Source organism: Echeneis naucrates, chromosome 5 (genome assembly GCF_900963305.1).
Source record: "Echeneis naucrates chromosome 5, fEcheNa1.1, whole genome shotgun sequence".
Taxonomy (NCBI): domain Eukaryota; kingdom Metazoa; phylum Chordata; class Actinopteri; order Carangiformes; family Echeneidae; genus Echeneis; species Echeneis naucrates.
In genome coordinates this window covers 17,249,645-17,272,950 of record NC_042515.1, presented here as the reverse complement: position 1 = coordinate 17,272,950, position 23,306 = coordinate 17,249,645, and the positions used below count along the sequence as shown (strand labels likewise).

General features: G+C 42.1%; 3 protein-coding genes across 3 annotated transcripts; 1 reads left to right on the top strand and 2 right to left on the bottom strand.

Moving 5' to 3' along the window:
* Positions 1-1,592: 1,592 nt before the first annotated feature.
* msx1a (muscle segment homeobox 1a) lies at positions 1,593-2,786 on the top strand. Its single transcript, XM_029502124.1, has 2 exons — positions 1,593-2,119; positions 2,321-2,786. Exons 1-2 carry the CDS (start codon positions 1,687-1,689, stop codon positions 2,737-2,739), a joined length of 852 nt encoding a protein of 283 aa, XP_029357984.1. The 5' UTR covers positions 1,593-1,686; the 3' UTR covers positions 2,740-2,786.
* A 7,183-nt stretch (positions 2,787-9,969) lies between these two features.
* LOC115044138 (cytokine-like protein 1) lies at positions 9,970-12,026 on the bottom strand. The gene is made up of 4 exons (XM_029502997.1): positions 11,569-12,026; positions 11,446-11,490; positions 10,943-11,089; positions 9,970-10,850 (listed from the first exon to the last, which is right to left on the bottom strand). The coding sequence occupies exons 1-4, from the start codon at positions 11,887-11,889 to the stop codon at positions 10,749-10,751; spliced, it is 615 nt and encodes a 204-aa protein (XP_029358857.1). The 5' UTR covers positions 11,890-12,026; the 3' UTR covers positions 9,970-10,748.
* Positions 12,027-12,298: 272 nt separating this feature from the next.
* Positions 12,299-23,121, bottom strand: LOC115044137 (limbin). Its single transcript, XM_029502996.1, has 23 exons — positions 22,637-23,121; positions 22,344-22,419; positions 21,931-22,052; positions 21,789-21,845; positions 21,456-21,642; positions 21,234-21,334; positions 21,010-21,075; positions 20,719-20,853; positions 20,394-20,533; positions 19,942-20,266; positions 19,575-19,814; positions 19,269-19,444; positions 18,915-19,074; positions 18,611-18,787; positions 18,178-18,488; positions 17,845-18,019; positions 16,806-16,949; positions 16,484-16,711; positions 16,031-16,263; positions 15,846-15,933; positions 15,524-15,699; positions 13,211-13,312; positions 12,299-12,979 (listed from the first exon to the last, which is right to left on the bottom strand). The coding sequence occupies exons 1-23, from the start codon at positions 22,853-22,855 to the stop codon at positions 12,556-12,558; spliced, it is 4,062 nt and encodes a 1,353-aa protein (XP_029358856.1). The 5' UTR covers positions 22,856-23,121; the 3' UTR covers positions 12,299-12,555.
* Positions 23,122-23,306: the final 185 nt, after the last annotated feature.

Genomic DNA, 23,306 nt, shown 5'->3' with positions numbered 1-23,306 from the left:
TCTGGATAAACACTCTCACCAAGGAGCAAATGATTGACCTTATCGTGCCATCTGTATTTGCTCATACATGCTGAACAGTGCGGCAGTGGTAAACCACTGAGTCACCTTGAATGTTCAGCATATTTTTGCAATGCATGAGGCTTTTTTTTTTTGGGGGATTAAATATTTTAACCAGTCAGACTTCACCCCCATGCAGTCTCATGTGTATCTTTGGAAACCTCAGGGAATCCCCTTAAGTCACAAAGACCAGTAAGCGCTGACCTCTCCCTCTGAGTAGCCTGCTAATACACCATCGATAGAGCTCATTTGAATAGATGGAAATGGCGTGCAATGGAGTGAGAAAAAGCTAATTTTTCAGGCTGAATGGCTGTGTCCCTGGGCTAGGGCGGGTGTAGAGGAGGCGGTGCTGCGCTGTCGGTACGCGGATTCAGCTTTTTCAATAGTCTCCTAAATGCGGAGCGCTTTGATCCGGCCGCTGCTGGCGCCTAAAAACAACACAAGTTGTCTGCACATCGGGGAGACTGACAAAACCTGACAGATTGTTCATGCCTGGCAATTAGCGACACAGACGCTTCCCTGAGAACCGACATCACAGCAAAAATAAAATAATAAGATAAATAAATCAAAGGTGATCTACGTTCATGGGACTCCTGGTGCCTGACAGCGTGATTTGATGGGAAATCAAACTTTACGCCTGCAACCAATGCGATGGAGCCATTTTCTATACAGATACAATGATAACTTCAAAGTTCTCCTTTAGGGAGTCCGCGTAATGATAAGGTGGGCCACAAGAGGCACAGCCAGGTAAATCAATGACAGTCCCGGTTTAAATCCCTTTCTGGCTCCACGCTTCCTCCTCCCCCTTGCCGCCCCCCTCCCACTCCACAGTCCACATAATTTTTGACTTTAATGGATGTAGTCAAAAGAGGAGGGGGGGGAAAGGAGGAGGAAAAATCCTGGTGACCCCCCCACCCACCTCCTCCCGCCCAAGCCCAATAATTACCCCCAAATGACAGCGAAGGTCTGTGTGTTTCAATCTGATTAGAGCCCCGCAGCCATTAGTAAACAGGGCGCTGCAAGAGGCTCATCAGAAACAGGGGGCAGTCAACTGTTGTGCAATATGCCAGAGTCACTGCAGCGATGGATGTCTGCACACGGCCAGAGTCCTGATGCCAGTCCAACTGGACGAAGCTTGGCCAAATGTTTGGGGCAGAAAAGTTATCAAAAATGATGCAAACACGATGAGTAATAATAGAAATAATGCACATGCCAAGAGGCCTTATTATAAAAAGTCAAAGAGCTAATGCAGGGATAATTACAGGGTATACTTTCGGGTAAGAAGATCATTTTGTGGGATTTAGTCTTGGAGTTTGTTGTGTTTATGTTTATCTGAAGTTGGTTTAAAAAAGTTTTTAAAAAAGCAAAAAAATGTAACTATTGTTAACTTTCCCACTAGAGTTGTGCGTGTGTGTGTGTGTGTGTGTGCGTCTCAAAGGGGCCAGCCCATCTCCCCGCTGATTGGCTGCCTCTCTCTCCACGCCTGCCTTATTATAGCCCAGCACTGCAATTTGGTCACATAAACATGAGGAAACCGTCACCCTAGGGCGCACCGCGGTAACTTTTTTCCTAGCTCCTTGCACGACACATACGAGCAGTCGCTTCACCACCAGTGCCAGTCGGACCTGTATGGCCCCATCGACCGTCATGTCAGCTTTGACCGCTGGTTTGAAAACTGAAGAGCTTCCCTCGCGCCCGGCTCTCGTCAGCAGAGGCGAGATGCAGACCAGCCTGAGTCCCGCGGAGGAGACCGGGAAACCCAAGGTTTCCATCCTGCCCTTCAGTGTCGAAGCGCTGATGGCTGATCGGAAGCCCAACAGAGAGGTGCCATCCCCGGACGCCCCGTCCGTGGCCGGGACGTCCCAAGCGCTGGGAAAGAGCGCACGGATGGGCTCCTTCGGTAGTCTGGATACTTCACTTCCTGCTTTGCCCATGAGCTCCTCGTTTTCAGTGGGCGACATCATGAGCGTGCCAGAAGACGTTCTGATTAAACCCGAGAGCCCGGACAGTAAAGAGAGGAGCTCCTGGATACAGAGTCCGCAGTTTTCCCCCACACCTCCAAGTAAGTTGGTGCCGTGGTGTCAGTGCACAGCCTAGAAATAAACAACATCCACCTCAAATGTGTGTAGTGTCGTGTAGAGAATGTTTTAGTTTCATGCTCCGCGTGTTTTAGACGCCAGGCCGTTTTACCCACAGTTTGTTTGTCTTGTCGTTGCGCATTGTTATTCAGGTTTTCAAATGAAAACGTGTCCTCCTCTCACAGGAAGGTTGAGTCCTCCTGCCTGCCCTCTGAGAAAGCACAAGACCAACAGAAAGCCCAGGACTCCCTTCACCACGTCCCAGCTGCTGGCCCTGGAGAGGAAGTTCCGCCAGAAGCAGTACCTTTCCATCGCGGAGCGCGCAGAGTTCTCCAGTTCCCTCAACCTGACGGAGACTCAGGTCAAAATCTGGTTTCAGAACAGGCGAGCCAAGGCCAAGAGGCTCCAGGAGGCAGAACTTGAAAAACTGAAAATGGCAGCGAAGCCCATGCTGCCCCCAGCTTTTGGGATTTCATTTCCTCTCGGTGCGCACGTCCCCGCGTCCTATGCGGGGTCGCACCCGTTCCAGAGGCACTCGCTGCCGGTTTCTCCCGTGGGTCTGTACGCCGCTCACGTCGGATACAGTATGTACCACCTTGCCTGACAGGGAGCACAGCAGAGGGGTTAAGACTACTTTCTGTGAGAGCCTTAAGCGCGGGGTGGTGGTGGGGTGGGATGGGGGGGGGGAGAAGGACAGGTGAGGTAACACTGTAGTTAGTACGGAGACTTCCCGGCTCTGAGCTCAGTGTCACATCTTGTCAGGGGGGCCCAGGAGCCTCCAAATAAATCCCCATCTGAGGACCCTGAAGTTTATCTGCCTCTCTTGACCCCGCCAGTAAGTTGACACACTGCAAAAATAATTCAACTTTACTAGTCATTTAATCTTGACTTCAAACCTGCTTTTTATCAGTGGATTTGATGATGATAATAACAACAGAGATCATGATCACGTATTGACAGTGGCGATGAGCCCGAGACTAAATGACTTGAAGATGGGTATTTTTGCGGTGCAGAGGCGAAGAATAAAATAATACTTGTTGGCCTTTAGTTTATCACAAACGGATAGTCAAGTTTGGACAGCGGGCTGTGCGCCACAGCGTGTCCAGCAGCCCTCTCTCTGCCTCTACTGCTGCTTATAGCCAGCTAAAAGGGCTATTTCACAAGCCTCTATGATTTAATGCCAGACTATTGCGCAGCTTAATTTTTTTTGTACCAACAAATTCAGGTTGGGCTTTCATCGCATTTGTGGTCTGCTGTCACACTGCGAAAATCATACTTGTTAATTTTTGTTTGCATTCATATCAATGCGTAACTGTAGTGGGTTAATGGATCCAATGTCCATGAACGCTCTTTGTGAATTTGGAGAACCACAGCATTTGTTTTTATAACAGCACTGTCTGTTGATGGATTGATTCCCTTCGGAAGGGATATGTGTATTGTAAAATAATGTATATTTGAAAAATATCCTCATTTATATTATGAATATATTTGTGACATAACTTAATAAATTGTTTATTCTTTTTCATTAAGAAGTTTTCCGTTTTGACTGACACTTGCATGGTGCCTGCTGCACCAAATCATTTAATAGGACTTGAAAAATATATTTTCTCTAATGTTTCATTAGAAATTAGGGTAATATTTGAAAATTACATTTTAAAGCCTGTTTGAAGAAGACGTTTACGGTTTAATGTGAGTGGGCATCTTATTTTCTTGAGCATCAACTAACAACTGAATAATTACTGTTAGGCTTGTTAAAGCAGGTACATTGATGAAAATAGGAGTCTTGATCAACGATAGACGACAGCAGAATATTACTATTACCCCCTTTGGGATTTCATTGAGATCCAAGCTTGAGACTTCATGTGACACAAATATTCAGAGTGCTGACACAGTGACCCCCCGCCCCACTGCTCACATAGACTTGGTTTGTCTCCAGGTAAATTCAAACTCTGGCTTCCTGGGCACACACCAGAAAAAAAAAAACCGCATATTTGCGTCCCGCAGAGCTGCTGTGCACTGAGAATGTAAACTTGTCAAATGTTATTTTGGTGGAATGTATTGCTACAGCTGTTGGCTATTGCTTTGAAACAACTAACCTAGATTTTGTTGGCGCCAGAAGAGTTTAGGGGCGGGGGTGGGAAAAGGGAGGTGAAAAAAAAGCTGTTGTGCTGACTTCAAAACACACCGATAAATATTGGAGATTACTTCTCTTGACTAAATTGCATGTAAACAAACCAGTGGAGTGTCATTGTGGGGGCGTTTAGGGCGCAGAAAGAGCTGAGTGACAGCCCATTGCGGACAGGACAAGGCGTCAGGACGCATGTGCCAATACACATCTGAACATGCAGCGTTTAGAGGAGCGCCCAAAGAAAAGAGTTGAACCACCTGTATGATGAACTTTGGCTTAAATGACAAAACAGGGATCAGATAGGGGAAAATTACAGGCCACTCCAGAGCGGTTTGAAAGGCTTTCTCTTGACTCTCGTGCTATTCAGGCAGGGGTTAAACTGGAGTAAAATAATTGCTGTAATGAGCAAAGGCAATCTGCCGCAGACTGAGGCCGGCTCCAGAGAGGCTGTAGCTCCAGGCAAGGCGGAACTTTTATCATTCCTGAAATGTCAACGGGGAACTGGGACGGGCAACACTTCTTCTCTCTGCGCTGTGATTTCCTCCTTCTCTGTCCCCAAACTGGACCTGGAAACCCTCATTTATTTTCACATATATTTAATTCTTTTTTTAAATAGCGGCTGTCTGTATGAAAATCATTTGAATCTGGGCTGCTTTCTTGCCTCCACTTTAATCCAAAAGCTGTACAATTTCTTTCTTTGGCCCGCTACATCTACGAAGCATGAATAAATACATCATCTCTGACAACACGTTAAAGTCACACTAAGGAAAAGAAACTTGGCACAAAAGACCAAAGGGGATCCGTCTATTCTTCTAAACTCTTTCACTCCTTTGTGACCCCCCTCCTCCGCGCTCCATCTTGCCAGGAGCCAAACAGAAAACAAAACTGACTTGTTTCTATCATCCAAAAGATCACAGGAGGCTGTTAGTCAAACCCCCTTGATCCTCAGAAAGACGATCAAGGGCAGAGAAATGGCCCGTAAGAAGTGGCCAGAGATAAATGAAGAGGCTCGCTGGGTGTTTAACAGACCTTTAACCTTTTTCTCAGGGCGCGTAGAGAAAGCGTTACTGGGGCCTTTTATGGGAAGAATTAATAAGTTTATGAGGTCAGCTGGACAGTCTCTGTTTTTATTCCTTATCAGACAGTGAGCTGGTGTTGTGCCTCTATCACAGGCCTTTAAGCTCAGCTCATCAGTGTGGACGGTGAATGTGAGCGGCTGTGTTTTGGATAAAACCACCCAACTTTAAAACGTATCAATACCAAGTATTTAACCAGAGCTAAATTAACATGAGGACCAGTAAAACGGAGTATTTACCGTAAGCTTTTCGGAGAAAACCTATCCGGCTTTTTGTTACTTTCTAGTTTTTTGTAAATTGTATTTTATTATTTTATTTTAAAAATTTTGCAACACATGAAAATATTTTATACCGCCTTTATGATACGACCATTAATATTTAAAGCAGTAAGACATAATTTTCTCATAAACATATTGATTAAATCAGCTACTGCTTTTAAAAGCACCGCGGTATTTTCTTTTTTTTAACTAATGGGAAATATTTTGCCTGAAATCTGCAACAGACTCAATAAATGTTTCCTGTAAACATTGCATTAGACTCTGAATGTAAGAAATTACAGGTTGTATTGACATATTGGTGTGGTTGTTACGAGTTGGATATTAGGTGGCGTCGTTTTATTATCAATATTAGTCAACGTGTTCAATCCAGTTGTAGCAATAATTTAAACTGGTCGAAAAGGCCAAAATCCTTAATTTCAGAAAAAAGAAAACCCAAAACATGAATCATGTTCATTTTTGGCATGTGCGGAAAAGTGAACTTTTATAAGCCAAAATCTATCAGCCCGCAAGTTACCCTGTTTGTCTAAAATACCACACCACCACCTTCTGTTCAGAGTCGGACTAACACAGCCAAATTCATTTAAATCCTAACTTCTAATATTTGACCCAACTAACTAAACCAAAAGCCTGAACGACTCTGAGTAATAATTCGTCTTTGGCTATTTGGGTTGTTGAGTTCATTTATTTGTTCTCTGGTTCTGTGCTTATTCTCTCCGGAACAAAGTAGATTTTTAATTGGAATCAACTACGGCGTTAATAGGAATTAATAATAATAATGATCAGTAATATAATAACGATGTTTTAAAGTTACGTTTTCTGTAAGGAAGTGTTGAGATTCTGGGCTCAGTGAGAGCATATCTTGCTTTAATGAAGACGTTTGTTATGATGATGTCTTTGAGGGAAATACGACACGTTTTGGCTGAAATTACGCAGATTAAAAACCTTTACTAACTACATGTTCACTCTTAGTCCACCTACAAACAACAGAATGATCTGGGCTAAAGAATGAATTCGTTCAGGCACAAGAAATTTGTTCAAATGTTCTTTGAAATAAATAAACAGGCCTACCACGTATAGCCAGCTATGGGTGTATTAATGCGTAAATATAAAATGTCAGTAATACAGAGTGGATGTTGTTATTCGGTGTTCAATCTCAGCAAAGATCACCGTTATCACCCACTTGGCGAGGCTGCCTTCACCGAAAAGGGCAACAGAAGCAATGTCCTAGAAGTGTCATTCAGAAAGTCACATCTTCTCACATGGGCAACATTTAAAAAAGGTTGGACTATGTGTTTAAACATGAAACGTAAAAATGCTTCCCATTAAGTCATTTTGGAGACTGTCACGCAGTAAAAGTCCATCTTTAAAAAAAAAAAAAAAAAGCTTTAAATAGGCTTTCATTATTGACTTGGACATATTAGATCCAGGTTGGTCTGGCCAACAGGCCTGAGATAATGCTCTTTTTTAAAGTCTGATCTATTTGTCTGCTCGAGTTATTCCCTAATGGAGATAAACGGGTTTCCAAGTTAAAACAGACTCGGTAATGAAAACGTTTTCAATGACTGTAATTTATACTTGCCTGTGGTGCCCACTAGAGGGCAGTGTCTATCTCCCTTTACTTTATGATTTCTTTGGTAGTCCTGCCTTCATGACCAGACTGTGGGCGCTTTGCGCTTTACGCTGTCAGGCTGAAGTCAAAAGCACAGAGTTAAAACAATGCATTGGTACATACAACAGTTAATAACTGCATTCAGCTTAATGAACAGGCCTCATTCAGTCCGCCCTCCACTCCTAGATGTCCTCCGTTGACCCTCGAATAAATAATTACTAAGCACTTGAGTGTGTCAGTCCATGGGACTGTTGTACATTTATAAGGTACATTTACTGTTGACAGGAGGTTCAGCTTCGGTCTAATGTGGGAGACTCTTGAATCTCAGTGTGGGTTGAGCACTTTAAGGCAGGCCTCCATGCACAGCAAATTCACTGAGCAACGTAATTACAAGCGTGGAGTGTGTGCCAATCAGCTATTGGACATTTAGGGGGGAAAAATATTTTACGTGCACTAATGAGGCAACATTTCTTTTAAAGATGCTGTAAAAGCGCTAAATGTGATGGAAAATTGCCTGAAACTGCCATAAACAAAAACTGCATCACTGAAAATTTAATGCAAATAGGTTTCTGATCTGTCCTTTACAAGATAATTTATTTCAACAGAGCAGAGAATGATTACTGTCACCCTACGGCTAAGTTGCTGTGTTTTATTGCACAGCATTTTGCATAATGGTGCAGTCACAGAACATAAAATTGGTATCGTACACGACTGCCTGTGGTTTAATTGCTCTGTTCTCGTTTTGCCTTAATGATAGAAAACAAAGTGGATTCTGGGGCCCCTTTGATGCTGATCAATAAGTAGAAGAATTAAGCTTTATAACCCAACTTGGGGCCACTTTCTTAGCAAGCCACATGCTGCTGACTAACATTTTTCATTTTTGTAGGGTTAGTTAATTAGCAGTGAGAGATTCAGAGCGGATGGTTCAGAAGTGAGTTTGATTGTTGGCACAATCAGAGAACCATTCTTGTTGCAACATGGGCCAAGTTAAACTCAAACTGCAGGCTGTGAAATGAGTAGTAGAATTTTAATACACTACTTCAGCACGGGAAAGGTGGAGCTGTATGGGGTGTTTTTACATTCAGCCTCTCATGAGACAGATGTCATCTGTTATGGATTCATGTTTTATAAAGTCTTCTCTAGTTGGGAAATACTTGTGGGAATCCATGTGCTTCAATCATTTTTCACCGATCTCACAAAGATGATCTTTAGGCATTAATTCCTATCATATTAGACAGATATTTTTCATTAATTATAAACATAGAAAATGTGTCATATGGCATTAATGTGTTGGCACATTTGAATAAAGCCCAATTTAACCCTAATGTATGGTGGCCTGAAAGTGCAAATCACAACGACAAAATCGAAAAACACAACAAAAACGAAAAGCCAATGACAAATCAGAAAACACAACAAATCAACCAGCATCACAAAACATGAGGGACGAACTACTCATCTGATGTGGCAATATGAAAATATGCCAAACAGCACCACCTTGCGGCAGATCAGGGTGATGTCATATCCCCTCCGCAGAAGACTGGAAGACCGCAGATAGTCATGGTCAGGCTTAACAGGTGACTCCCTGTCAGCACAGGAGCTTCAGTGTTTCTGTTGAACAGGTGGGCTCCTTCACTCACCCTCAAGATGAGAAAGTAAATGTGAGTGGAAATGAAAATGACAGCCCAACAAATTTTCAGTTTGAAAAGCTCTCAACAATAGTGTCTTTCATGTCAGACTTTATGACCCGTCAAAGCAGGAAAAGCAGTTTTTAGTGATACTGTGAACTACTAATGTAAACCATGGCATCAACTTAGCATAGTATGGGTCATTTATTCAGATATGACATAAGAATAAATATCTTCTTTTTTTTGGCTAGAAAAACAAACCCAGAAGGCAAGACTCATGATTGTTTCTTTCGTTACACATTTTGCTGTTTGGCAGCTGATTCTAGTTGATGGGGACTCTTAATTTTTCCTACATAAAAAACATTAATAATTACAACAGTTTACCTACCAGTCTAGAAAACCATTGTGAACTCAGCATCAAATTTATATTCTGAATCCATATACCTTTAAAAAAAAAAAAAAAACTTACTTCAGCTGTAGAAAACAACCCTCTGGTTTCTTCTGAAGGTCTTGTTTCATCTAGGTACAGACAGGTCCAACCACCTCATCAAGCACCCTCTTTGGAGTTTCTTGGCAGGGATGACATTTCTTGTAAATGCAAAAATAACTCTTAGCAAGACGGACAAAATACATTAGATATTTATAAAGACAGAAATCATAAATATGAAACATGTACAAACTTTGTAAATACTCTGTTGAACACATACTGCAGAACAACCTACCTCAATGCAGGTTACACAGACTTCCCAACAGAGAGCAGCAGAGGCCATGAATAAAATCAGCAAGGGATTGCAGTCATTCACAACAGTACAACAGCATCATTACTTAAAGTACATTTCCTCAAATTATTTTTGCCAGCCGAATGCAAAAGAAAATGGGAACAATGACTCCTGCTGGAGTCAAGTGCATATTCCAGACCTAACTACTAGTTAATTTGGGGGTTTTTGAATGTTTTTTTGTACAGTACAGAAAATGCTTTCGTACTGTGACTTAAAAAATGGTTACTCAAAATACAGTTATATTTTAATCCTGGGTGAAAATAAGATTCCCTAGTGGCTGAAACTCTGAAAATTATTTTAGAGAATAAAGTACATGTAACATAAAATACATACAGCTACACACATTAAGATAAGCTTTATTCATTAGAGAATACATACTGTGTAGAGGTTGTCATTAATAATACATGATGGCTATGACAGTGGAGGTTCTATTAGTTCACATACACGTGCTGAAGACCATTACCATATGAGTTTTATTGAGCGTCACTCCAGGCAGCAGCAGCACTGTCATAACTTCTCTGGTTCTAAACAAGTAAAAACACTTTCTATGTGAATGACTTCTGAGAGAACATGTTGCGCAATCAAAGTAATGTTTACAACATATATGTCTTGCATAACGGTTTCAACCACCATGTTCAACTCACGTTTGCAAAATGCTGTATAATGCTCCTTTAAGACCTGTTGGTCAGATCAAGGGTTATGGCAACACAGAGTATTTCTCTCAATGACAAGCAGAGCTTTGGTCGACCCTGTTAAGTAAGCAGCGGCTACAGCCTAGCTCACAAGCATCTCTTATTGCTTTATTATTTCAAGGTTTTCATCGGCATGGTTGGCATTCAGCAAATTTCCTGTGGAAAGTCCTGCACCCCTTGCTGTAATGTAACAACACATGTCCACTAACATGAGTCTGCAGCCAACACAGAGCCACCTAGGAATGATATGAAACAGTACTGTGTGGCCTGCCAAAACCATTTGATGTATTGAATACAGTGTATGCTGTAGGCTTGGGTTGTGTGGGTTGTGTACTGTACATTTATTTGTACGTGCATTCTATATATCGCTGATGTGTCTTTTTTATAAAAGCGATAGACCAGCATTTGTGTTGTCTGCTGTGTTCCTCATCTGTCCTCTTGCAGAAGCTGAAGCCTGTCTTCCGAATAGTGAGGTTTGATGTGGCCAGTGTCAATGGCCTCACAGTCATCTGTGAAAAACACCAGGTCCTGCCAATTAAAAACAGACATGTGGTCAAGTCAATCAGGCATGAGAACAAGGATGCTAAGGTGAAAACAGCAGACTTAAGAGATCCTCTCACCCGATAACAAATTCTGGTGATGATGGAGTACAAGTTTTGGATTTTACGTTTCAGCAGAACCATTCTGGGACGCTCTCTGCAGTCTTGGTTGGGATGATTGAGCACCACGTAGAGAAAGTCACGGAGCTTGGTGGTGACACATGAGTTCTGACGGGGTGGGGGGGACAATGCTTAAAAATGTACTCCAGCATCCTCCGTGTACCATCTAAACTAGTCCCAAATATTCCACCACGTGAACACTTTTTCAATCAAACGTCTTTCTTTACAGGTTACACCCATGTACAAATGTTCTGTAGCACATACATTCTCAGTTCACAAAACTTAATCATAGAAGCTTACCCTATTCCCATAAAATATTTCGATTGGTTTGATGTAGTTTCAACTGAATGAATGTATATCAACTCCCTCAACATCTGAACTGTGGTAGCAGTGATCATCCTCATTTCCCTGGAAAACCGCTAAAGCATCCACATCAAATGCAACACGCCAGTGTTTTAACTTACATGCACATCAAGGAAGATCGTGGGAAGGATTTCAGCACACGTTTTCTGCAACATTAACGTCATCATTAGACACAAAATGGCACACACAGTTTTTGTCTGCACAGATTGCGGCAGATTGCTCACCGTGCGGTGGAAGGTGTGGATCTTATCCAGCAGAGCCATGACTTCTTTACTCAGGCCGAGCGCTCTGGAGTAGCAGGTCGGAGGAGCGCACTCCGACAGCCACACAAAGCTGAGGAAACACAGCACGGCTCCCAGTCCCAGCCTCATGTCGATCTGGTCCTGCCTGTGCGCTCTCAAATAGCGCAGAGGAGGACTCGCAGCAGGTTTTAAACGCGGCGTTGGAGGAAGGAGGGAAACCGCTGGGCGATGACGTGGGGGGCGCACTGAGACCGAGGAGCGCATCTGGGGGTCTGCTGTGTTTTGGAGAGCAGACGCGCTCATGCAACGGATGACTGATCAGCCGATACTGATAACATTCACACACTTGAACCCCAATTCACAAGTCAGATTTGCCGCTTGTCAGTTTTTCTAAAAGCTGTATATTTATGTCAGCAACAAATTAAGGGAGTCGAGCGCTGTGCTCGTCCAACCGGGAAAGGCAAACGTTCAAACAGGGCTGTCTGGCAAAGCCAAGCGTAGTTTACTATTTCCTAATCTGTTGTTCGTGGGGGAACTTGGACACATTCTTTATTCTTGTGTATTTTGAATTGCACAATCTCCCTTTGGGCATTGGAGGATGGTTTATTTTAGTCTGTTTTCCCACTAAGCTCATAAGTCCATGAGAAGATTTCAAACTGCAACTTTGCTGACTTTTCCACCATTTAAAAGTAGAAGCCAGTGTAAGGTTTGAGTTTGGAGGAATAATAAACTGTGAGGCAACCACTAATACAAGACCTTCTTCATCATTCTGCATATTAACAACCTTAAGCTACAAGAAGAAACAACTGGAAAGGCTTAACATCAGCTGCCTTTAATTAAAAATAAAGCCAGAGGCGATTTACATTTTTTAGAAAATGTGCTTTTTTTTGCTACATATTGTTACTACTGTTTTTTTCTGTATTTAAGAATCATCATTTAAAAAACATTGCAAAACAATGTCTGTACCTCTTAAGATAGGTTTGCTGGAGCCACTGAGCCTTTTTTTAAATTGAGGAAATTCCTCTTCTTTTTTCTCTTTGGGGCAGACGCACTGTCATGTGATTCAACTGGATCACGGAACACAAACAACCTTCCTCCAGCAGTTGGACTGTCCAGTTCAGAGCTGGCAGGAGCAGGAGCCGTGCTTTCCCTATCTAAGCTGTTTAATGTGTCTTTCAGTGTGGACACAGACTTTTTTTCTGCAATGCTGCTCAGCTGCTGTTTAACTGTTAACTCTCCAGTCATGGTTGATTTATAAACATGATGTTGTGCTTTGCTCAAACCATCCTCCCTTCCTTTCTCTTCAACCAGACGTGGTTCAACATCTCTTGGAAGCAGGAGACAGGATCTGGGGAGTAGTTTTTCCATCATACTCTGCCTCTTTTCCTGGACTCTGAGAGATTTGGAGGACAAAGGAGCCGTTGTTAGTGGGAATAGTGGGTTACCTCATGTATGTGGTCACTGTAGCCCTGCCAAGTAACTCCTTTGCTGACAGGCTTATTTCACTTCATTAAAAAGACTTGTCTATATAATGCTGGTGACCACTGAACTACCAATTAGCCTCACCATCACTGTGTCTTGATAAGGCAGCTAGTTGCAAAATACAGAAACGTGTAGAGCTCACCTCTCTCTGTCCACAGTGCAGCTCGACATATTTCGCATATTTTTATGCACCACGTCTGCCCTCAGTCTGACAGGAAGAAGACGATTACAACCCAGAGCACACCTGGTAATAACATAATAAAAAAGTTAGCAGGCAGGTGATCTTGATACAGTCAACAATGCTAAGTTTGATCAAAAAGGCTTTGATTGAAAAATATCAGTGCAATCGGGCCCGTCACGTTAAAGTCAAAGGCAGTTTCATACTTCTGCATTAGTACTGTTTGTTGTGTTTGTTATATCAAGACTGACTGACAACTGTAAAGTTGTCTTTTTGGAGGGATAAATATTTACGGTTGCGTACAAACTGTTGACATGTGCTTTGCTTAAACAGCATGTTTTATGGAGCATGAAGAATAACAGCAAATCAAGTGCATGACTGGGTTAATGACATGCTAGTGCTTTTTAGTATATGTAACAACAGTCTAGTGATTACAATCAGTGGTTTGGTGAGCTGGACTTGGTAATGCGTGTGATGTTATTGCAGTCATACAGCAGCCCCGAAGAAAGCACATGCAAACACACAAGCTAATTCAGAAAACATCTCCATAAATCTGGCAAAGCAGGTGTTGCAAATTCTAAAAACACAACCAAATACACAAACGTTCTGCGAATCCTTGGTACAATCAAAGCATTTCCAGTTGTGTGTAACACCTCCTCTAGTCCTCTTCCTCATCTTTATTGTCTCTGTCCTAGCCAATATTAGACTTAATAACCTAATTCAGAAAATAAAATGAAACAATAATGGCATAAAAAGTTACAAAGCATTGATCATTAATATATGCTACTCACACTTCTGAGCAAATGTAGACACATTTTAGAAAATGTAAAGTGAGAGATTTAATAAGAACACTTTTTTAGAAAATGAACACCACGGGAGGAACAGATGTGGAAATTTTGAAGATGTTTCTTGACAGTCAAAGTCAAACTTCTATAGTTTCAATTCTCTTTCCAGATTAGATAAGGACATAAAACAAGATAGATTTTTGTCAACAGATATCCAAAAATGCAGATATGTTTGCATTTTGGGGGAATTCAGTTCAAGTCAGTCAATCAGAATAATAATTTCTAAATACCATTTTTACATTGTAGCCTAGTCAGCGCAGGTCAGTGTCAACTTTCTGTCTCCTTAATGTATCTGAGGTCATTTATTTTCTTTTTCAATCATTTACAAAATACAACTGCTGTCTCTGACGTTGTTTTGTGTTGCCAGGTAACTGCATGGCTATGAATGAAGTCATCTCAGAATGTCTCAGAGAATGGTTTAATGTTATTCTACAATGAAAAGAGGCAGAAACAATAATGCTGAATACGAAACGAAAACCACATGTCTTGGTTACTGTTCCAAACTGAGCATTTTCATTCCCTTGGCTTGAAAGCTCAGCGGCAAAGAGACTTCATGCATGAGACATTATTCATCGGTAAACTAATCCAAACTCAGCAGGGGCCAGACTAAAGTGTTCCAGAGTATCAGGAAGAGAGAAATAAAAAGATGAGTAAAATCTTTTACCTCTCCTTCTCGGCTCAGGCAAATCGCCTTGTGTTCAGAGAGTATTTCTTATTTAAATTGCAGGCAATACCCAGAGAAGGCTGAGTTTCAGCCATCTGCTGTGGAAACACCGCTTTTATTTAAGCACTTAGAAAACTGCTTTCTTAAACCACAGAATTTGAATTGTTGAGACTCTGGTCGCACACTTGGGGCATAAATGTTTTTACTGCATTTAAGTGGTTTCATTGTTTTGTTTCTTTTCAATGAAGAAGGGGGGAAATGGAAAATAGAACATGAAAGGAACAAAATAATTCTTTGCGGGCTCATGCACTTTGCTTGGGAACCAAGTTGAAGACTTTTTTGCCAGTTGGAAGAGCCAAACTGATTTTGTATGATAATGTTAACTCAACAAATGATATCCCACATGCCTCACTTTAAATAAAATAGCAATTGTGACACACATTGTGTGGTCACTCAATGGCCACATCCAAAAAAATTTATAAATTTGACTCAGTAAAATGACAACAATGGAGATGTTATGTATGAGGCACATTGAGGTAAATTGTGATGCATGTCTCTCCTGCTGACAGTTTGAATTATTAAGTGATGATTTTTCCTTGGCATGCAGGTACTAATATATTTCATTTCTTCTCTCTTAGGATGCTGCACATGGTTTATTAAAAGGGGACTAATGCAGGCTGCTATTATATCAGAGTCAAACACATTCACATGTGACTGCCCTTTTAAAGAAGATTTTGACAGAAAATTAATCTTAAGCCTCACGCTTACCCTGCCTGTTCCTGTTCTGTCGATGATGAAACAGGGTGCTGTTTGGGGCAGAGTGCATCAGTGATGGAGAGGAGTTCACTTTCAGGCAGGGTGGGTAGAAGGAGACGGAGGGCCTCCAGGAGAACCTCTGCAGACACCTGACTCTGCTTCATCAGTCGAGATGCAAACTCCAGATCCTGGAATGTAGACAAAGGCATGGAGCCACAGATCTCCTCTATTTTCAGTGGCATGCACACATAAGTGAGTTATTTCCCCATATTTTTTGCACTATTGTGTTTGTGTTCAAGATATGAGTGGAAAAAACTTTTGAATACGGCCTGACCTGGTCACAGTTTGCATACAGTCTCTTCAACTCCATTTGCTCTTTTAAATCTTCCATGGCTTGGTTGCTGGCAGTCAGTTTTTGCACCCTGAAAACACCAGAGTTTCAAACCGAAAGTTTAATGGCCTGTGTCAACCCACAAAATTCCTCATTACCGCTGAGGTAACACTGGCACAGCAGCTTACCTCTCAGCCAACAGTGTGATAACCTGATCACTCTTGTAGAGTGCCTCCTGGAGGATGGATGTCATCCTGCAATCCTGCTGAAGCTGAAATACTCCTTTTTCCTCGCAGTCCTCCTCCCTCTCATCAGAGTCCTCTGTCCCTGTCTTATTTGACTCCACTCGGGCTTCTGACATCTCCAGGATGTCCAACTCTGTCTTATCGTTCTGAAGCTGTTGTTCTGCTTCCTCCAGGCCCTGCAGTAAGTTAAATTAACCATTACCTATAAACTTAAGTAAGAACGTAATTATCTGAGGGAAGGACAAAAATATATTGTCTATGAAGAATCATACACAGGTCATTTAAATGTTCAATTCAAGTGATTTCGAGTCCACACCTCTGGATGGGTTTCTTATTGTATATTTTAGCATTCAATGCTACAACACAGGGCTTAACCGTCAGTAAAGCTTTGCCTACCAAGCAGTGGCTCTGTATACTCTGAGCCATGTCTTGTCTCTCCAGGCTCTTTCTCTCCCGGAGCTGCTGAATGAGCAGGCTGTGCAGGGTGAGCATGGCCCTGGAGGTTTCTAACACTTTGGTCCTCCTCTCAGCCTTCTGGTAATGGATGGTTGCCATTTGAATTGCCAGACTATCTGCATGAGAGCGAAGATCATCCCCTCGCTCCCTCTGCATCTCCTCCAATACCTTCCAAGATGACAGTGGATTAATAAAAATAAAACACTTGCAACACTTTTTTACAGTTAATGTTATTGGAATAACCTTTCCACCTCTCCTTTACCTTGTCTGTGATGCTGCTCTCCATCTCCTTTTCTTTCTGAAAAAGCTGAATCCTGTCCTCTAGCTTTTTCTGGAAAAGCAGTAGGTCAGATGGGTCTGTTTTCTGTCTGGTCTTGTTGGTTTTTCCCTTTGACTGGGTATTTGTCTGCAGAAAAAACAATATCCATAAAGATGGTCGGGAAATGATTTCAACCACAGAACTACAATGTGATTACAAGTGAAACCCCACTGTACAGGCCTTTATTATTTCTGAGTAACATGTGTGCTTATTCAGCAACCACACAATTGAGGCTGATCACAGTGCGGTTTACACTGGGAGATGCCATTCTCCATCTCTTATATTTATGAGAAAATATTAAATGCTCCAGTATGTCCTGCTGTTGTTTATTTTACAAGGATTTCTATCAGGATTGCATTAAGAACTGTACCAGAAGGCAGTATAAAAAAAAAAAAAAAAAAGAAAAAAAAAAAGAGATTTATTTCATCATGTCTGATACAAAGTAGAAAAATCTGTGCTAAAAAGTAGGGCTGAGTGTAAATAAAAATCTAATCTCAGATTGAAAATGATTGTGATCATTGAAATCAATTAATACATTCCTGAGAGTGAGCTTTTTATATTTGCCTTTTACAGTCCACAGAAGATATGACGATGTGACCATTAATGAGAAGCATAAAAGAGATGCAAATATAAAACATGACAAAAAAGTACAACAAAGGTTGCTTGTTCATCTTAAAAAAATAATACTCATAAAACAAACACTAATATCTGCAGTTATTTTCCACTACCATTTTAACTGCAATGAATCGCGATCTGATCATTTTCTACTATTCAGAACATTGTGTACATTTGCAGCTTTAGACATTTTTAAAGCTCTGAATCAGGTAACAGAACTGGGAACAGAATTATTGTATCATACGAACTTCAGTTCATGTGTTACAATGACTTTTTAATGCTAACAGTATCTAATTCCACACATCTGTGTTTCAAGAAGCTAACACTTGAGTTAAGTATTGTATATTTAGAATTATTATGTGTTCACCATCTGTTTCTCACTGTCCTTCCTCCAAGATGCAAGGGAAGTGTGGAATTTGGTTCTGGAGACAGCGTGGGGGAGCACCAGACAGTGGTCTATCACTGACAGACACTTCTGGAACTCCAGTTTCATCCTGAGCCTGTCATCTTCAGATAGAGTCAGCTGGGATGAGCACAAACACCTAGAACAGAAAGTGAGGAGCAGAACAGCAGACAAACACACCAAGGTTTGACCATGAGACTTTACATGGCTGTGTTGGAGCACTTTCATCAATAATGTAGAATATCCCATGTTTAAACCCCCTGGAGAAGAATAATGCAATTTTTCAGTATTGCTGACCTGAAGAAGACTCTGTAGTGCTCCCTGATCTCACTCTGTGCCTGCAGCTCTCTCTCCATAGCTTCCCGCAATGCCTCCCTGGTACAGCTAAGGGTACGTAAGGCTGCCTTGCCTTCCTGGTGCAGCTTCTCCTGGCCCTGCAAGAGAGTGCTCCCTCCTTGTCCCTGGGCTTGTCCTGCTACTTGCATTGGTTCTACCTGCAGCAGTGAGCGCTGTGTCCCTGAAGGCAAGGCTGTTATCAGGGCCTGGGTTACAGAGGGCTGAATGGCTTTGACCTCCACTATGGCACCTTGAATTACACGCATGGTCACCTAAAAGACAGTTGCCAAACAAAGACAGTGAGTAAAAAGGCAATCAGGCTCCCTGTTATACATGTATGTAGGTTTTGTGATTAGGTCACAAATGCACCAGATGTGTGCTGTTAGAATGGGACCTTGCGGATGTCAGCAGTAGCCTCCTCATCCAGGTTGTTGATGAGTTCAGCTAGCTCCAAGGTGTGAGCCGTCAGCAAGTTTTGCCAACAGTGCAGGTTCTGAGCTACTTCTTTTGTTCCTTCCAGAGTCTTGGACATGCCCGACAGATCCTTCTGTCTCTGCTTATGGAGCTTCAGCTGTTGAGGATAGCAACAAGATTGAATCATGGCAGCATTTTAATTAAGGACTGGTGGACAAGCAACAGGTTTTGTGATGTAAATCAAAAACTGGCAGTTGTTTGGCCCAAACTAAGCATGCACTAACCATTTCAGAGATGAGCTCCCTCCTCTTCTTTATCAGACCACAGCGCATGGCTCTCCTCTCTTGGCTCAGTGCCTCATCCAGTCTCTGCCTAACCATCACAAGCTCTTTCTGGGCCTTCTCCTGTAGCTGGTCTATCTGTTCTCCAGGAACAGTGCTCCCTCTGGTGGAGAAGGAGGCAGCATGCAAAGTTAAAAAATGTGAAGCTGAAGTTGGTATCATTACTAAAAACAGGTCATTGATCCTTTTAAATGTTATAGCGTATATTTAAATATCCTCAAATTGAACCACTTAAGGTTACACTGAAGACTGTCAAAAGTGAAAACAATGAGAGTATGCGGTAAAATAAGCACAAACCTCCTGATGTGTGCGAACCAACTGTCCAAATTGCTGGAGGTGCTGGAGAAGGTGTCAGAAATCAGGCTGTTGAGGCTGTGGAGGCTGTGCACTAGGAATTTCCTTTGTGCGTGCCGTTCAGCCAGAACATAGCGCTGATTGGCAAGCACTACATCCAGAATCTCTTCCAGCTGATCCTGGAAATTGAAAGACAACAGTTCATTGTTAACACATTCATGTTTTACCATGAGTGGAAATTTGTAAGAGGCATAGATGATGATCATGGTTCATGCCTCAACTGTATGAAATTCAACTTTGGTCGTTCACCTGACAGGTGAAATAATCATGCTGAAGACTCGTGGCTGTGCTTTTTTCCAACTCGCCCATCCGGGTGGCTTCTTCCAGCTCCTCTGAGAAAATTTTGTGTAGCTCCACCCTGCGCCACTCGATGATCTGCCTCTGGACCTTCGCTGATGCCTCCTCATGTCGCACCAAGAGGACTTGTTGAAGCTTACCCTGGCTCATTTTGTGCAGCTTCTCCAGTAGGACACTACACTGGAGGAGCTCCTAGCAAAATTACATAAAGCTAATTCTCACAGTAAAAAAAAAAAAAAAAAAAACCACACACACACACACACATATATATATATATATATATATATATATTAAAAAAAAAATTCTCATTTCTTGTTACCTGCTGGTCTGCATGTTCACACAGCAGCTCAGCCTGGGCTTTCTCGGTTGCTTCCCTTCGGTGCTCAGCTTCCATTTCCTCCCGGGTCTCCAGGTTACACTGGCCAGCTAGGGCAGCCATGCGGGCCCCACGCTCCTCCTTAAGTCGCCCCTCCATGCCTAGCAGCTGTCCGTGGAGCACACTTAGAAGTCTCTGCTGGGCCTGGGTGCTGGCTTGGCCCCGAGACCTCAGACCACCAAGCAGGGACGATATCACGTCCTTGTAGATCTGAATCCGGGTGGCCTCCAGGTTGTTGGTTGCATGAAGCAGTGTGGACATTTCAAGGCTAATGAGGATAAATAAAACTGATTACATTTAAATTTCTGAATTTTGTTCAGAATACACATTCATGAATTGACACATTTGGTTAATTTGGGTCACTTTTCATGCTAATGCTGGAATAGTCTACTCACTTTTCCAAAGCCTGGTACATATTTTGGGGATCTTCCAGCACCATGATGTCCACCATCTTGTCCTCAAATGCTGCCTCATCTTTAACTGTCTCACTCATGCTGCAGTCTGCATGCTCTGGATCTAAGTGCCCTCTTTTTCTCTTAGCAAAGATAATATAAACAGCAGAGTATATCAGGATATGCCTTAACTAACTTAGCTTGTGTTAGCATAATTATTAAACGTTCTGACTCTATATTTACGTAAAACACAATAAGAAATGGAGAAGATCTCATAAATGTGTGTCATTAGGATTAACAAACAAACAGGTTTTGACGTTTGCAATACCCTTTGCTGAAGAAGGTTCAACCTGGTTCTGAGGCCGATTAGGTTCATGGTCAGAAACCCAATCGAAAGCAGCACCAAAGTGGTAAAGAACCCAACAACAAAGCCAGCAAAATGGACTCCGTGGTTAGGATAGATCTAAAATGATGAACAGAAACACCAGACTTTCCATCAAATCTGATTTCACAAGCATAATGAATCAGGGAGCAAAACTATTTCAACAGCAAACATATGATGCTCACAACTGCAGGTGCGTTTTCCAGTATATGTTTATTGTATGTGCCTTCAACTCACCTTGTCAGTGGAGTTCACCCTCACTGTTAAATTAGCTGTTAATGGACCAAACATACTGACATCATTCTGTGGAGTCAAGAAAACTAAATTTCATATAATGAAACAAGGCATTATTTTTTGCAAATTTGAAATAAATGTATTTTTTAAACACTAGTGCTATTTTGGTTTCACAAAGGTGTCAACTAGAGAAGCTGCTATTCAAGAAAAAAGAGTAATGAAAATACCTGCGAGGCATTAGAGAAGGTGAGAAAAGCTGGAAGGTCAAGCACTTCACTCTTATGGCTCCTTATGTGTGCTGTATAATTAACAATAACCTGAGAGCCAGCTGAAGAAATAAAAAACGAGAACATACTATTTATAGGATTTAGAAAATGATAAAAAGGTAATAACTACAAGTAGAAAAAAAAAAAAAAAAAAACCTCTTACAACATTCATACCAGACCTACCAGACAGTGAATCAATGGCAAATGTCTGGTAGCCTTTTTCCACCATTCTGCCTTCAGTTTTTAGGGGCACTATTCCAGAGAGGGAGTCCCGGATAGCCACCTGAGACAGGTTGGTACCACCAACTGGACCCATGTTGTGAATCAACAGGAAGAACGTCAGCTCAGGGGGATCACTGTCAAGCTTCACCTGATGACGATGTGATTGAGGAGAACAAGAATAGATAGCTGGATAGTCAATTCTTTTTTCTTTTTTAGAATTTAAAGGTGGTTGAATAGAATATAAACGTTGTAATTAAATGCACACCCATGAAACCAGCTGTGTTCTTGGCTTACCTGAGCACACTTAAGAAATTTTACCCCAAATGCAGATGGAGGTGCCACACTCTGAACCTGCCAAAAAAAATGTCAATGGTAACTTAGTTACTTTCCATTACATTTTAATACCATCATTAATCATGTAAAATTAAGTACTGACCTGAGGCAAAATGTGGCCCGGGTGGTACCTTGTGAGTGTGCTTCTGTGGACCCGGGGGTGCATGATGTTGGACGTGTAGATAAAAGATGACAACAAGGAGTGCTCCCATGGACCAGCTGGAGCTGAAGAAGACAGGGAGGCCTCAGCAGGAAGTACCATGGGCCCTATGATTTCTATTGTACTAGTCAGATGTAACTGGGCATTTGAGCAGCACGAATAAAGCCCAAAAAATGTAAACTCTATCTCAAGATCATTTGTATGCATACAACATTATCAGAAGCATGTAACCAATCAATATTCAATCATCAAATTGTTATGCATATGATCGTTAAACTTATAGAAATTGTCTTATTGACGCAAACGTCGTAATTAACAGCACTGCCTTTGTATGAAATTGAGGAATAAGAACAAACCATCCATCCTTGACAGTGTGCGGTGTGCTGTTTTCCCACCGGGATCATGTTTCATTTCGTGGATACTGGAGAAACTCTGACAATGGAAAAGAGGCATTTTAAATTTAGAGAAAACATCACCTAGCTTTAGCCAGCGCCTTATGAGTATACAGCTCAAATCCCACGACACATTTAATTACCATAAACAAATAAAAAATATACCATACTATGTATCTGGGGTTTGATCATCAGGAGAGAGACCAGAGGCTAAAGATATTGATGTGAATATCCACGTTTAACACCGACAGACTCACCTCCAGTTTGTCAGGGAGAGGAGGAGGAGGTGAGGCTGCGTACCGCGATGTGTCCCCAGTAGTCCCGTTATCACCGCCGGGCTCCCGCACACCGCCAAGCCGGGTCACCTCCCGATCCGGGCGGGGATAGAAAGCCAGGGGGGTCGGACATGACACTGGGACATTCAGGAAAAACCACCATATCGTGAGCCTCGTCGCGATAAAGTGTACATGAAGCATCCGTGAGTCGGTGTGCCGCTCTCGCCGAGGAGAGCCGCTAGCTAGCTGTCTGCTTTGAGCCTGGACGTCGTTAAGATCCGCCGCGGTGAAAACATTTCAACAGCCTTTTCTTCACAAACATGAACCTCCGCGGCGTCTCCGTCAAAAAACAGCATCTTCTACGTTTATTTTACAGTGAAAGGGGAAGTTGCAGGCGCCGTGTCACATAATTTTGGTACAACACCGCGGGCTGCGTGGCCAAAGTTGCTGCTCCGCTTTGGAAAACATTTCCAAAACTTCTCAGGATACGGCTCCTCCTCTTAACAGTCACAGTTAGCACAGAGTGGCTTCCGGCTTTAGCCTTCAAATTAAAACTACATTGACTAATCAGCGGGATTACCAGAGCAGCAGACTCATACTCTTAGAAATGACTATAAATATACAAAACAACCGTGTTTTAGTCTTTTTTTTT

What these genes read in the sequence shown, in the direction of transcription:
- msx1a (XM_029502124.1), top strand. Translation starts at nt 1,687, where the DNA reads ATGGCCCCATCGACCGTCATGTCAGCTTTGACCGCTGGTTTGAAAACT. An exon ending in GTTTTCCCCCACACCTCCAA is followed by an intron (nt 2,120 to 2,320) that starts GTAAGTTGGTGC and finishes CTCCTCTCACAG; the next exon opens with GAAGGTTGAGTCCTCCTGCC.
- LOC115044138 (XM_029502997.1), bottom strand. Translation starts at nt 11,889, where the DNA reads ATGAGCGCGTCTGCTCTCCAAAACACAGCAGACCCCCAGATGCGCTCC. An exon ending in TCCACACCTTCCACCGCACG is followed by an intron (nt 11,491 to 11,568) that starts GTGAGCAATCTG and finishes TTAATGTTGCAG; the next exon opens with AAAACGTGTGCTGAAATCCT. An exon ending in TCACCAGAATTTGTTATCGG is followed by an intron (nt 10,851 to 10,942) that starts GTGAGAGGATCT and finishes TTTAATTGGCAG; the next exon opens with GACCTGGTGTTTTTCACAGA.
- LOC115044137 (XM_029502996.1), bottom strand. Translation starts at nt 22,855, where the DNA reads ATGCTTCATGTACACTTTATCGCGACGAGGCTCACGATATGGTGGTTT. An exon ending in CTCTCCCTGACAAACTGGAG is followed by an intron (nt 22,420 to 22,636) that starts GTGAGTCTGTCG and finishes TTCCATTGTCAG; the next exon opens with AGTTTCTCCAGTATCCACGA. An exon ending in ATGTACCAGGCTTTGGAAAA is followed by an intron (nt 20,267 to 20,393) that starts GTGAGTAGACTA and finishes TATCCTCATTAG; the next exon opens with CCTTGAAATGTCCACACTGC.